General features: G+C 41.7%; 1 protein-coding gene across 3 annotated transcripts in view; it reads right to left on the bottom strand.

Moving 5' to 3' along the window:
• Nucleotides 1-13,398, bottom strand: part of WLS (Wnt ligand secretion mediator) — a 118,072-nt gene that overhangs the window by 36,726 nt on the left and 67,948 nt on the right. For all 3 annotated transcript variants that reach the window (XM_081485601.1, XM_081485602.1, XM_081485603.1), the window contains 3 exons: nt 10,934-11,058; nt 4,960-5,121; nt 3,897-4,033 (listed from right to left, as the gene is read on the bottom strand). In XM_081485601.1, coding sequence (XP_081341727.1) covers nt 3,897-4,033; nt 4,960-5,121; nt 10,934-11,058 — 424 coding nt within the window. The remainder of the gene's footprint in view (nt 1-3,896; nt 4,034-4,959; nt 5,122-10,933; nt 11,059-13,398) is intronic.

Below are 13,398 nucleotides of genomic sequence, written 5' to 3'. Positions count from 1 at the left end.
AAATGGAGAAGGCAATGGCAACCCACTCCAGTACTCTTGCCTAGAAAATCCCATGGATGGAGGAGCCTGGAAGGCTACAGTCCATAGGGTCGTGAACAGTCGGACACGACTGAGTGGCTTCACTTTCACTTTCACGCATTGGAGAAGGAACTGGCAACCCACTCCAGTCTTCTTGCCTGGAGAATCCCAGGGACGGAGCAGCCTGGTGGGCTGCCGTCTATGGGGTCGCACAGAGTCGGACACGACTGAAGCGACTTAGCAGCAGCAGCAAAGGAAACGAAAAGCCAACAGAGAGCTTTGAACAGAGCAGTGAAGTGATCCAATTTCTACTTAAAAGAAAAAGCCTGGCTGCTGTGTGAATAGACTGCAGGAAATAAAATGATGGAAAAAGAGGAGCAGTTAAGAGACTATTTCAATAATCCAGTGAGAAATGAGAAATCAGGGTTAGATCAGGGTGGGAGATATGGAAATGGTGAGAATTTCCTGGCATGTTGGAAGAGGGGTGTGAATAAAAGTGGAGTAAAGGATGTCTCCTACATGTCTGATCAGCTGCTCCTAAGCAGCTGAAAGGATGGAGTTGCTATTTCCTAAGATGAAGATGCCTCAAAGAGGAGAAAGTTTGAAGTGCGAGGAAAACAAGTGTTTTTCTTTGTATGTGGTACATTTCTATGTAAATGAAGGTGTTAAGGAAACGGGTGGAATACTAGGGTCCAGAGTTGGGAGTAGCTGAGGTTGACCATGTACATGAAGAGCATCAGAGTGCAGAAGGTTTTTAAGACCACAAGACTAGATGAGATCACCGGGGAAACAAACGCAGCTAGTAAAGAGAAGAGGTCCAAATGTTGCAGGAAGGGGAGCCCCTTCCAGGGCCCGAAACTGGGCTCTTGTCTAACACTCAGAAATGAATTGTCTGAGGAGACATGTGTGCTGACACAGCAAGAGATGTGTCTCCTCGGACAATTCATTTCCAAGTGTTAGACAAGAGCCCAGTTTCGGGCCCTGGAAGGGGTCCCCCTCCTGCAACACAAAGACTGAGCCTCAGCTCCGAAGCTTAAGAGGTGGAAAGATCACTGGAAACAGCCATGGAGACTGAGTGACAATCAGCAAAGGAGAGAATAACTGTGAGAATGTGGAGGAGGCTCTATGAAAAAAAAAAAAAGGGAGTGATCAGCAACACCAAATGCTGGCACTTCACTTCGTTGCTCAGTCGTGTCCAACTCTTTGTGACCCCATGGACTACAGCATGCCAGGACTCCCTGTCCACCACCAACTCCTGGAGCTTGCTCAAACTCATGTCCATCGAGTCAGTGATGCCATCCAACCATATCATCCTCTGTCATCCCCTTCTCCTCTTGCCTTCAATCCTTCCCAGCATCAGGGTCTTTTCCAAGGAGTCAGTTCTTCACATCAGGTGGCCAAAGTATTGGAGTTTCAGCTTCAACATCAGTCCTTCCAATGAACACTCAGGACTGATCTCCTTTAGGATGGACTGGTTGGATCTCCTTGCAGTCCAAGGGACTCTCAAGAGTCTTCTCCAACACCAGTTCAGAAGCATCAATTCTTTGGTGCTCAGCTCTCTTTGTAGTCCAGCTCTCACATTCATACATGACTGCTGGAGAAACCATAGCTTTGACTAGATGGACCTTTGTTGGCAAAGTAATGTCTCTGCTTTTTAATATGCTGTCTAGGTTGGTCATAGCTTTTCTTCCAAGGAGTAAGTGTCTTTTACTTTCATGGCTGTAGTCACCATCTGCAGTGATTTTGGAGCCCCCCAAAATAAAGTCGGTCACTGTTTCCATTGTTTCCCCATCTACTTTCCATGAAATGATGGGACTGGATGCCATGATCTTAGTTTTCTGAATGTTGAGTTTTAAGTCAACATTTTCACTCTCCTCTTTCACTTTCATCAAGAGGCTCTTTAGTTCTTCCTTGCTTTCTGCCATAAGGACAGTGTCATCTGCATATCTGAGGTCATTGATATTTCTCCCAGCAATCTTGATTCCAGCTTGTGCTTCGTTCAGCCCGGCATTTCACATGATGTACTCTGCATAGAAGTTAAATAAGCAGGGTGACAATATACAGCCTTGCCATATGCCTTTCCCGATTTTGAATTAGTCTGTTGTTCCATGTCCAGTTCTAGCTGTTGCTTCCTTACCTGCATACAGATTTCTCAAGAGGCAGGTAAGGTGGTCTGGTATTCTTATCTCTTTAAGAATTTTCTATAGTTTGCTGTGATCTACAGTTAAAGGCTTTAGCATAGTCAATAAAGCAGAAGCAGATGTTTTTCTGGAACTCTCTTGCTTTTTTGATGATCCAATGGATGTTGGTAATTTGATCTCTGGTTCCTCTGCCTTTTCTAAATCCAGCTTGAACATCTGGAAGTTCACGGTTCATGTACTGTTGAAGCCTGGCTTGGAGAATTTTGAGCATTACTTTGCTAGCGTGTGAGATGAGCAATTGTGTAGCAGTATGAACATTCTTTGGCATTGCCTTTCTTTGGGACTGGAATGAAAACTGACCTTTTCCAGTCCTGTGGCCACTGCTGAGTTTTCCACATTTGCTGGCATATTGAGCGCTGCACTTTCACAGCATCGTCTTTTAGAATTTGAAATAGCTCAACTGGAATTCCATCACCTCCACTAGCTTTGTTTCTAGCGATGCTTTCTAAAGCCCACTTGACTTTGCATTCCAGCATGTCTGGCGCTGGGTGAGTGATAACACCATCGTGGTTATCTGGGTCATAAAGATCTTTTTTGTATAGTTCTTCTGTGTATTCTTGCCACCTCTTCTTAATATCTTCTGCTTCTTTTAGGTCCACACCATTTCTGTCCTTTATTGTGCCCATCTTTGCATGAAATATTCCCTTCATGTCCCTAATTTTCTTGAAGAGATCTTTAATCTTTCCCATTCTCTTGTTTTCCTCTACTTCTTTGCATTGATCACTGAGGAAGGCTGTCTTATCTCTCCTTTCTATTCTTTGTAACTCTTCACTCAGATGAGTATATCTTTCCTTTTCTCCTTTGACTTTCGCTTCTCTTCTTTTCTCAGCTACTTGTACGACCTCCTCAGACAACCATTTTGTCTTTTTGCACTTCTTTTTCTTAGGGATGATTTTGATCCCTACCTCCTGTACAATGTCACGAACCTCCATCCATAATTCTTCAGGCACTCTGTCTGTCAGATCTATTCCCTTGAATCTTATTTGTCACTTCCACTGTATAATCATAAGGAATTTGATTTAGGTCATATAGTGGATGTGACCTAAATGCTGACAAGTCAAGAAAAGTGAGGACTGAGGAATGAGGATTAGTTTTGGAAGGTGGGGGTCATTGGTGATCATATTAAGAACAATTTTAATAAGGGGTGGAAGGGGCTCAAGCAAAAACAGGAGAAGATATATACACAAGATTTTTGAGGAATTTTGTTGTAAAGATGAGCCAAAAAATGATGCAGTAGCTTTGAGGAGAAGTACAAAGAGTTCTAAGTAAGAATGGGGATGGAAGAGTGTGTTCGTATATTAATGGGAATAATCCAACAGAAAGCAAAAAGTCAATGATGTGGGAGAGAAAGGGGCTATCTCTACAGGAAAATCATCCTTGCTGAGAGGTGCCAAGACGAGTTGGGATTATTCAGCAACAATGCAGTTCATCCACTGTATCAGAGAAATGTATCTGATGCAGAACGTGAAAGAGCAAAGATAGAGCAGAGAGCTGGAAATATGAGTGCAGTAGAACCCTTAGGATTTAACAATAATTTGCATGTAAAAGCTGAAGGAGAAAAAGGAGTCAAATCTCCAGTCCAAATAACACACTGCCCACTTGAACTAAACTCCCAGCAACAGGTCCACAACAGGCTGTGCCAGTGTTTCTTAAGAGTGCTGCAAAATCAGCTCTTACTTTTCCAGGAGCACTGGAGGTCGAGACATCATGGTGATCCTCCTCCAATACCACACCATAATGATGAAGATGCTGGGTGTAAGGAAGGTCTTCATGGCAAACCACACCTTGGTGAAGCCTCCATTTTGGTGAATTCCCTAGATAGAGACCAATCATAATTTTGAAGGTCAATATATCTTGGTGTTATTTTCTACCAGCAGATGCATTCTGAAGAGCAGTAAGTAGAGATCTTTATTGCTGAACTTCCAAGATCAAGAGCTTTAACATTCATAGCAGGTAATGTCCTCACACTCCCTTCAACCCCTCCTCAGGCACTGTAGAAAACTAAATCAAAATGCATGAAGACAGACTCACTCTATCCTAAGGGAATGATTAGGAACATGATCAGAGATTTTTCTCCAAGGTTTTCATTGAAAAATTGGAGCTATCTTAGATGCCCCAAATGATGGCACTGGTATAATGTGTTAAGGTGAATACATACTGTGGAAAGCTAAGCAGTACCACAAAGTATATTTATGTTATATTTATAATATACCATTAAATTTTAAAAAGCAGAGAATGGAAGAGTCGGTTGAATATGATCTCCCCCACTCTTTTTTTAAGAGAAGGATTGAGCTCAGTCTCTCAGTTGTGTCTCTTTGCGACCCCATGGACTGTAGCCCACTGGTCTCTTCTGTCCATGGAATTTTCCAGGCAAGAGTACTGGAGTGGGTTGCCATTTCCTTCTCTAGAAGGCAACAATTTTAAATATATAATATATTCATACACACACACACACACACACGCACACACACGCGCGTAGAATAAAATTGAGAAGGAGATAATAGTAAAACCTCGAAATGGTGATTTCTCAAGATGGTAGAATATTACAGATAACTTTCATGTTCTACTATGTGTTTATTTGTGCTTCTAATTTTCTACAGTAAATATGCAGTTGTTTTCTAGATTAAAACAAACCTAAGTTAGGTTTAAAAAATCTACTCCACATTCTACTTTTTCCCCTACTAAAGAGATAAAATGGTAAGAACCTATACCACAACTGTGATCAATCAGATTCACTTACCACCAGCCGAATATCCTTTATCTCTCCAATCCCAACGTTGATTTTCTTCTTCTCATTCACAGGCAGCCGGATATTTAGAAGGTAATACTTATGAGCCACGGACCCAATTTCCATGAAAGGAAGGACATCACATTCATAGTAACGGCCCTCATGTTCTAGGGTCTGGAAGAAGAGTAGAGGGTTTGAGGCAAGGTCATCATTTCCAATAAACTGTGTCTGAATTGTCTTGCCTTTGACTCATATCACCAATTCTAAAAAGCTAAGGCTTAAATGTATATGTCAGAGGTACACATAAGAGGGTACATGGGTTTATATAAGCTGCCACCCTCCCTCCCCAAGATAAAACCCAGACACATTTGAGGTGGAACCAGAAATCTCAGGTAACAAGCAGGGATTTCTTCTATTTCAACACCTTTCTCAGCTCTTCAATCATTACAGCTTCACATCAGACTAGACTGGTCTATAAGGGCTATAAGAACTTTTAATTTGCAGTGTACTATCAGTACTATATGGCTTTGTGGAACAATCAACTCCTTAAATGTTCAGGAGGAAGTCCTTGCTAATGTTCATCACATTCTTGTATCATGATCACTTATTTACATAGTTTTGGCCTGTAGGAGATGCTACAAGAAGCATGAAATATCTACTTTTTATTGATTTGACCAAAAAAAAATAGAAGAAGCAACTCAAGGAGCCTTGGAATTTGGGGAAAATACAACGAGATGAGGGGAATAATGAGATTAGGTTGATAGAGATGACCACTTGGAATTTTCTGCCTTTAAAACTTTCTAACTGCCCAAGAGACAAAATGGCAGAAGGGAGGAGAAATTAAATAAACATTTAGCACAGTTTCTAGGAAGTCCTTTTTACCTTTTAAAGCTGGCGTAAAACTCAATATTAAAAAATCTAAGATCATGGCATCAGTCTTATCACTTCATGGCAAATAGAAGGGGAAAAGGTGGAAGCAGTGACAGATTTCTTCTTGGGCTCTAAAATCATTGTAGATGATGACTGCAGCCATGAAATTAGAAGGCGATTGCTTCTGCACAGGAAAGTCATGACAAACCTAGACACTGTGTTAAAAAGCAAAGACATCACTTTGCTGACAAAAATCTGCATAGTCAAGGATACAGACTTTCCAGTAGTCATGTACAGATGTGAGAGTTGGACCATAAAGAAGGCAGAGCACCGAAAAGTTGTGGTGCTGGAGACGACTCTTGAGAGTCCCTTGGACTGCAAGAAGATCAAACCAGTCAATCTTGAAATCAACCCTGAATATTCGTTGGAAGGACTGATGCTGAAGCTGAAGCTCCAATACTGTGGCCACCTGATGCGGACAGTCAACTCACTGGAAGACCCTGATGCTGAGAAAAATTGAAGGCAGAAGGAGAAGAGGGCGACAAAGGATGAGATGGTTGGATGGCATCACCGATTCAGTGGACATGAACTTGGGCAAATTCCGAGAGATGGTGAGGGACAGGGAAGCCTGGTGTGCTGCACTTCATGAGGTTGCAAAGAGTTGGACACAACTTGGCAACTGAACAACAACAGCTAGGAAGGCCTCCTGGACTTTCTGCCAAGCATTTTAAGAGGTACCAGCCAGCACATGGCAGTGGGAGATTGCTGAGTAGGGGCCAGCTTGCTTTTGAAAACGAAATTCTGTTCCACCTCCACAGGACACAAGGCTTTGTGGCCTAGCTGAGGGGTGGGAGAAGCTCTCAAGTATGGGCATGGAGAAGCAGGAGCTTCAGCAACTGAGGACTCTTTCCCAATGAACCAGACAAGTGTCTGCCTTCATGCTGCGTTTGTATTCCAGCTTTAATGTTTGCCTGGTACCTTCTGATGAAGTGATAGAGGGATGGAATTTGGTGTTCCTAAGCTTGAATTCTCAGGGCCTCCAAAAATTTTTGTAAATCTTCAGAGCAAAAAGTCCAGAGGAGAAAGGAAGATAACAAAGAGTCTGTTCCTTCTGTGATCTTGGGGGTGGGGGAGCAGTTTACTAGACAGTCAGAGCTTAAGAGTGCAATAAACAGACCTTCGTACAGGGACAGAAGACACAAATGACAAAAACAGAGGGAGAGCAGGTACAGATCTGGCTTATGTGCTTCCACTCTTTCCTACTCATGGTAGACATCATTGATCAATCATGATCATTTTTCATTTTCTAAGGTCTTAGGGGCTCTTATCAGAATGACCAGTTGATTAGACATGGGATTTGAAGTTTTAAAAATTCTTCTGTAGAAAGAATCCTTCTTTTCCAAACCTCAGCTGCAAGTTAGATAAGTCTTCCTGTATAGATCTTTCTCTCTCCTCTGCTCCCTTCTCTTCTACTTATCAATCAAGGCAGGAAGGACTCTGCAAAACTGCTGAAAATACAATATAGGCTCTAATTCAGCCTCAGATGAAGCTGAATTAAGGAAGCTGATTACCTGCTCTTGTAACAGCAAAAAGTGGATATTCTGATGTGTTTCCAATAAGCTTATTTACAGAAATTGAGAGTTTGAAGGCAACAAAACTTATTTAGTCTAATGCCACTGCCTTCATTACGTGTCTCACCCAAGGTCCCAAAAGTCGTGGCAGAATTGAGTTGAGGACATGTGTCTTCCAAGTCCAGCCTCCAGCTCTAATGGGGAGGAGGACGCGTGAATGCAGCAGAAAGAATGGAATGCTGTGGCCTTGGACACGCCTGAAGGCAGGCATTGTGCTATGGTAAGGAGGGCACTGAACTTCAAGCCAAGAGGTTCAAATTCTAGTCCTGACCTCACCCCTTACTGGGTACCTGGGGAAGGTTATCCATCTCATTTGGCCTTACTTTCTTTCTAAGTAAAGCGTGCATGCATACTTAGTCGCTCAGTCATGTCCAACTCTTTGCAATTCCATGGATTGTAGCCCGCCAGGCTCCTCTCTCCATGGGATTTTCCAGGCAAGAATACTGGAGTGAGTAGCTATTCCCTTCTCCAGGGGATCTTCCTGACCCAGGGATCAAATCTGGGTTTCCTGTATTGCAGGCAGATTCTTTACCATCTGAGCCACCAGGGAAGCCTCCTAAGTAAAGCAAGAAGGTTTATTTATGTGATCTCTTGAGTTCCTTCTAAAGCCCCTTCATGGGTCTTCCACTCCCTTGTCTTCCACTCCCCTGTCCCTACACAGAGGGTAACACCACCACATGAGAGAAATTTACTTAAATCCAACAGATCAGAGACACACACAGGGTCCTGGGATCCTGGCCTGTCCTACCTGTCTCAGACAAATTCACCATATCCTGCTGGGGACTTTTCTTTATGCACTGAGGTTCTGACTCTGCCAGTATTTAGGGCATTTAGAAAGAAAGATTTCCTGCTCTCTCTCCCTCCTTTTCCTTTCCCCAGCCCCCTCAGCCCTCCCCTAAATCCAGCATGAGACTGGCTAATTAGGACAAATTACAGCAGGTGGCAACTTGACTTTTTTTTTTAAACTTCACAATCCACCAGGGACTAAAAAGCTTTAAAGCAATTTCTCATTTAATCTTCAGACTCCAGTCTAAATTTCACTGCAATCAAAAAGCATAGATTTGATGATTCATTTCCTTCACACTTTTCAAGGTTTAGTATCTTTCTTGAAAGGGATCAACACATCCTAAAGATAATTAAGCAACTGTCATTAAGAAGCAGTTGCAGGCTTCTTAACAACCTCCCCTGACTCCGCTTCTCAGTGCCCTCTAAGAGTTTAAGTAAGGTGAGAAATGACTTTTCCCTTTTTCTGAGAATGAAATTCCATATCCAAAAGCTTTGTATCCTTTAGCTTTAGACATCCAACCAGCCTTACCTTTGAATGACGCAATCAACTTGCAGCAACAGTTAGAAAGGTTTTAATTAATTTCCTCCACTGCATACAAAGATCTAGAAATATTACATATCTCTCTTCTGCTACCTCCAGTTCCTCTCTACCATTTCTTTTCATCTATAGATTACCCCCAAGGGCCTACTCAAAACAATTCTGGATGAATTTGGGGTGGGGGGAACCCTACATTTGATCATTAAGGAAAGGGTCTACTGAAGTAACTTTCAAACTTTATCAAGCTTAAGAGAAGGAATTGAAATCCTGTTAAAACACAGGTTCCTTGGTCTGAACACACTGAAATTTTGATTCTTGTGTTTGGAGTGTGACCTGGAAATCTGCATTTCCTACAAGCTACCAGGTGATGCTGATGCTGTTAATTCTTAGGCCACACTTTCCATAGCTCTGGTCTAGGAACCCTAGGGAGAGAGAGATTTAACAAATACCAAGTGCCCCAAAAGATGCTTATGTGTAGGGTGCATGGTTGGCCCATGAGAGTTTTAGTTAACATGTTTTGTCCTGGTGGCCCATCTGGTGAAACATGTCCCAGACTAGATTCAAGTGGTAAGATTCATTCTGTTATCTAGTCCTTACAGAGATTCCACAGGCAGGTATTAATTATTATTTCATTTGGCAAAGGAGAAACTGAAGCTTGAACAGATAAAGCAAGCTAGCCTGAGGGAATGCAGTCAGTAAGTGAAATGGTCTGGAATTGAAGCCAAGTATTTGTTGTTTGCTGTTATTCACTTGGCCATGTCCAACTCTTTTGGGAGCTCATGAACTGTAGCCTGCCAGTCTCCTCGATCCATGGGATTTCCCAGGCAAGAATACTGGAGTGAGTTGCCATTTCCTTTTTCAGGAGATCTTCCCAACCCAGGGATCAAACCCACATCTCCTGCATTATAGGCAGATTCTTTACCGCTGAGCCACCAGGGAATGTTTTGCTCAAAATCCAGGCCTTTAACCAACGGTGATGAACCTGCACAGCCCCATTTTAGTCCTCTTCAGGGCAGGATGGGGGCATGGTTCTCAGAGGCTTCAACCTGTCATCCTTACCATTCCACAGGAAAACCCAACTTTGCAGTTATAAGCAAAAGTGAAGAACTAAATCGCTCAACAGAGCAGGTACTACAAAGTAGCCAAATTCTTCAGCAGCAACTGACCTGAAGATGTCAAGTGATAAATGACATAATCAGGAATGTGCTTCAGTGCAGTTTGGCCTCTCATCCATTTCATGCAAAGAAAATAAGATTATTTCTGTCCGTGAAGGGACATCAGAGATCACCTAGCTGGTGATGCTCCCTGTCAACACTCTTGAGGAATGTGAGTAACTATGAGTAACAGTAACTACGGCTCCATTTCAGCTTCAGAGACTTTGGCAGGTGGCGGAGGGTGAGTGGGACAGAATCTTGGGGAGGCATGTTTGAGGGCAGCACTTGGCACTGGAAAAGGGCCCCCACTATTTCTGATTTGGTCCTTATACAATCAAATCCCACTGTCCTCTGAGGGTCACTGAGTCCATCCCTATATTTTAATTCCTCAAGATTCTGAGGCCTTTGTCCAAGAGAAAGTGTCTCCCTACACTCAATGCAGGATAGTGACATTCCTCTCTCTTGGTGGTTAAACAAATCTTCCTGGAAGAACCAAAGAAAGGAGAGCCCTAAAGATGTGCAAAAAGACTGAGAGCTCACAAAGGAAACTAGATTCCTCCCTCAGGCCCTTCTTTTTGTCTATGATGTTTGTTCCCTGGGATTGTTAGTCTTCACACCTGCACACTGATTTTGGCAACAGAGATGCCTAAGAAACGGAGAGCAGACACACGCATTGATCCAATATGCACAGATTTACCCACCTAAAATTAACTAGCAACATTCTTCAAACACTTTCAGCTAATTAACAAAGAACAAAGAGCTTATTTTTATGGAGGTATTTTAGAGAAACAACTAAATCACTTCAAACAAACATTCCTTCTTCTTCTCTTTGCTCCTTTGTAGGGACATGAAATATCTAAATTGCCCTCTTCTAGGACAAAGGATGGTGACTACTAACCTTTGTGGGTCATGTATGCTTAGGAACAAGGAATCTGTCTGAGCAAATGTTCCCACATACCTGGAAACCAAATAAAAACCCCATCACCTAGGACATCAAGGTACCCTACCTTGGGGGAGGTGAAGGTACATTTGAGTTTCCGGGGCACTCTCTCATGGGCCATTTCAGTCCACTCAGCAAACATATCATCACGATAAGCCAGAGAAACATCCATGGAAACTTCTGCATTTTCTCCTGCAAGAGAAAGGATGCACAATTCAGAAATGGCTTCTGGAAAGATACTTTGAAAACAGTTTAAAAACTCTTCTAGGCTCCACCATGGAAACCAACAAAAGAGATGTATCAGTTCCTATCAAGAGCCAAACCTGACTTTACAAATCTGAAGACTTAAAAGTCACAGGATGAATGTCTGAGCTGGATGCTGGGTCACCTCCCATAACCAACTGCTCTGCTAAGGAGTCAAAGAGCTCCCACTGAAATTCCTCCAGAGACGGCGGTCTCATTCTCTCTGAGGCAGTTCCAAATGGTCAGGTTCTGACTCAACATGTGTCCTCCTTAACTTATACCACTGGTCCTACATCTCCCCGTGTAAGTCCCATGGCACATGAGGTCATTTTTCCACAAAAGTGCCTGAGTACTTGAAACCTACAACTCATCTGTCCTCTTCTCTCTGATCAAAATGACCAAGATTTTTCGCCACCTCTGAGATAAATGACAAGTACCTTGGGTGCTTTCTTCAGGAACACTCTAGTCTGCAAGATCCTTTCTAAAATTCCCCCAGGAAGTTCTCAAACACAGGCTCTCCTGCTTGTCGAAAACTCAAAATTCTTTCTTCAGAGTGCGGACAAAGTTAATTTAAGATGTGAAGGGTTTCTCTAAATTTAAGACTTTTACACAGACAGAAATATTAAAATAAGTTCATAATTATACAAATGAACATTCACATGTACTTCTGTATCAATAAGGACCATGAATGGGTTTAACGCATCACAGAGCTCATTAGAGAGATTAGTTTGATAAAAAATTACATCTATCCATTTGGTCTGTTTTATACTCTGTTGAACAAGTTTCAGAATAGAGGAGTCTTAATAGGGGAAAAAGCACAACTACATTTCTAAAATGACCATGGTGAGCCAGCTTCCACTGGGATTATGAGACTGGGCTCAGTTCTGGGCTCTGGAACTTCAACTCCAGGTCCCAAGGGAAACAGGTAAGAATAGCTGCTGTCTAGAAAATTGGGGCCTTACTATCCACTGACCCAGTGTGGCTCGAAGACAATTTGACAGTGCAGTAAATCCCTAGTTCTCTGAGGAAATCTAGGAAGAGAAAGAAATAATGCAGGAAAGAAGGGATGTGAGGCCATTCTGACATAGACAAAACTGTCGATGAACATCAGTGCCCACTCTTTTATTAGTACCATTTAAATCTGCAATCATTAATAATGAACTATTGGAGAGAAAAAGTAAAAAAAAATCCCACTTAAAATGATATCAAAAAGAGTAAAAAACCTAGGAATAAACTTAACCAAGAAGGTAAAATACCTATACTCTGCAAACTATGAAATACTGATGCAGGAAACTGATGATGATACAATGAAATGGAGAGATCGCCCATGCTCTTGTAATGGAATAATTAACACTGTTAAAATGGCCATGCTACCCAAAGCTATCTACAGATGGAATGCAGTACCTATGAAAATACCCATGCCCTTTTTCACAGAACTAAAACAAATAATCCTAAAATTTATATGGGACCACAGAAGACCCCAAACTGCCAAAGCAATCTTGAGAAAAAATAAAGCTGGAGGTATCACTTTCCCAGATTTCAGACTATACCACAAAGCTACAGTAATCAAAAGTGTCGTATTGACACAAAACAGACACATAGATCAACAGAGCAGAATAGTGAACCCAAAAATAAACCCAGGCCCCTATGGTCAATTAATCTATGACAAAGGAGACCAGAATATACAATGTAGAAAAGATAGTCTCTTCAATAAGCAGTGCTGGAGAAACTTTGACAGCTACATGTAAAAGAATGAGATTATAACATTTCCTCAAACTATATACAAAAATAAACTCAAAATGTATTAAAGACCTAAATGCAGGACATGACACTATAAAGAAGAGAATATAGGCAGGACACTCTTTGATGTAAATCACAGCAGTATTTTTTGGGGGGATTGGTCTCCTAAGGCAAAAAAATAAAAGCAAAAGTAAACAAACTGAGACCTAATTAAACTTTAAAGCTTTTGCATAGCAAAGGAAAGCAATAATAAAACAAGAAGACAACCTATGGAATGGGGGAAAATATTTATAAATGATGCAACCAACAAAGGGTTAATAGCCAAAATATAAAAACAGGTCGTACAACTCAAAATTTTAAAAAAACCAAATAACCCAATCAAAAAATGGGCAGAAGACAGATGGCACATGAAAAGATGTTCAACATTGCTAATTATTAGAGAAATGCAAGTCAAGCACAATGAAGTTATTACCTATACCTGTCAGAATGGCTAGCATCAAAAAGTCTACAAATAACAAGTGGTGGTGAGGATGTAGAGAAAAATGAATC

The sequence above is a fragment of the Giraffa tippelskirchi genome, chromosome 5 (assembly GCF_054371585.1).
Source record: "Giraffa tippelskirchi isolate mGirTip1 chromosome 5, T2T-mGirTip1v1.2.pri, whole genome shotgun sequence".
Taxonomy (NCBI): Eukaryota; Metazoa; Chordata; class Mammalia; order Artiodactyla; family Giraffidae; genus Giraffa; species Giraffa tippelskirchi.
Note: the sequence above shows the minus strand (reverse complement) of the source record. Positions and strands in the feature narration are given on the sequence as shown.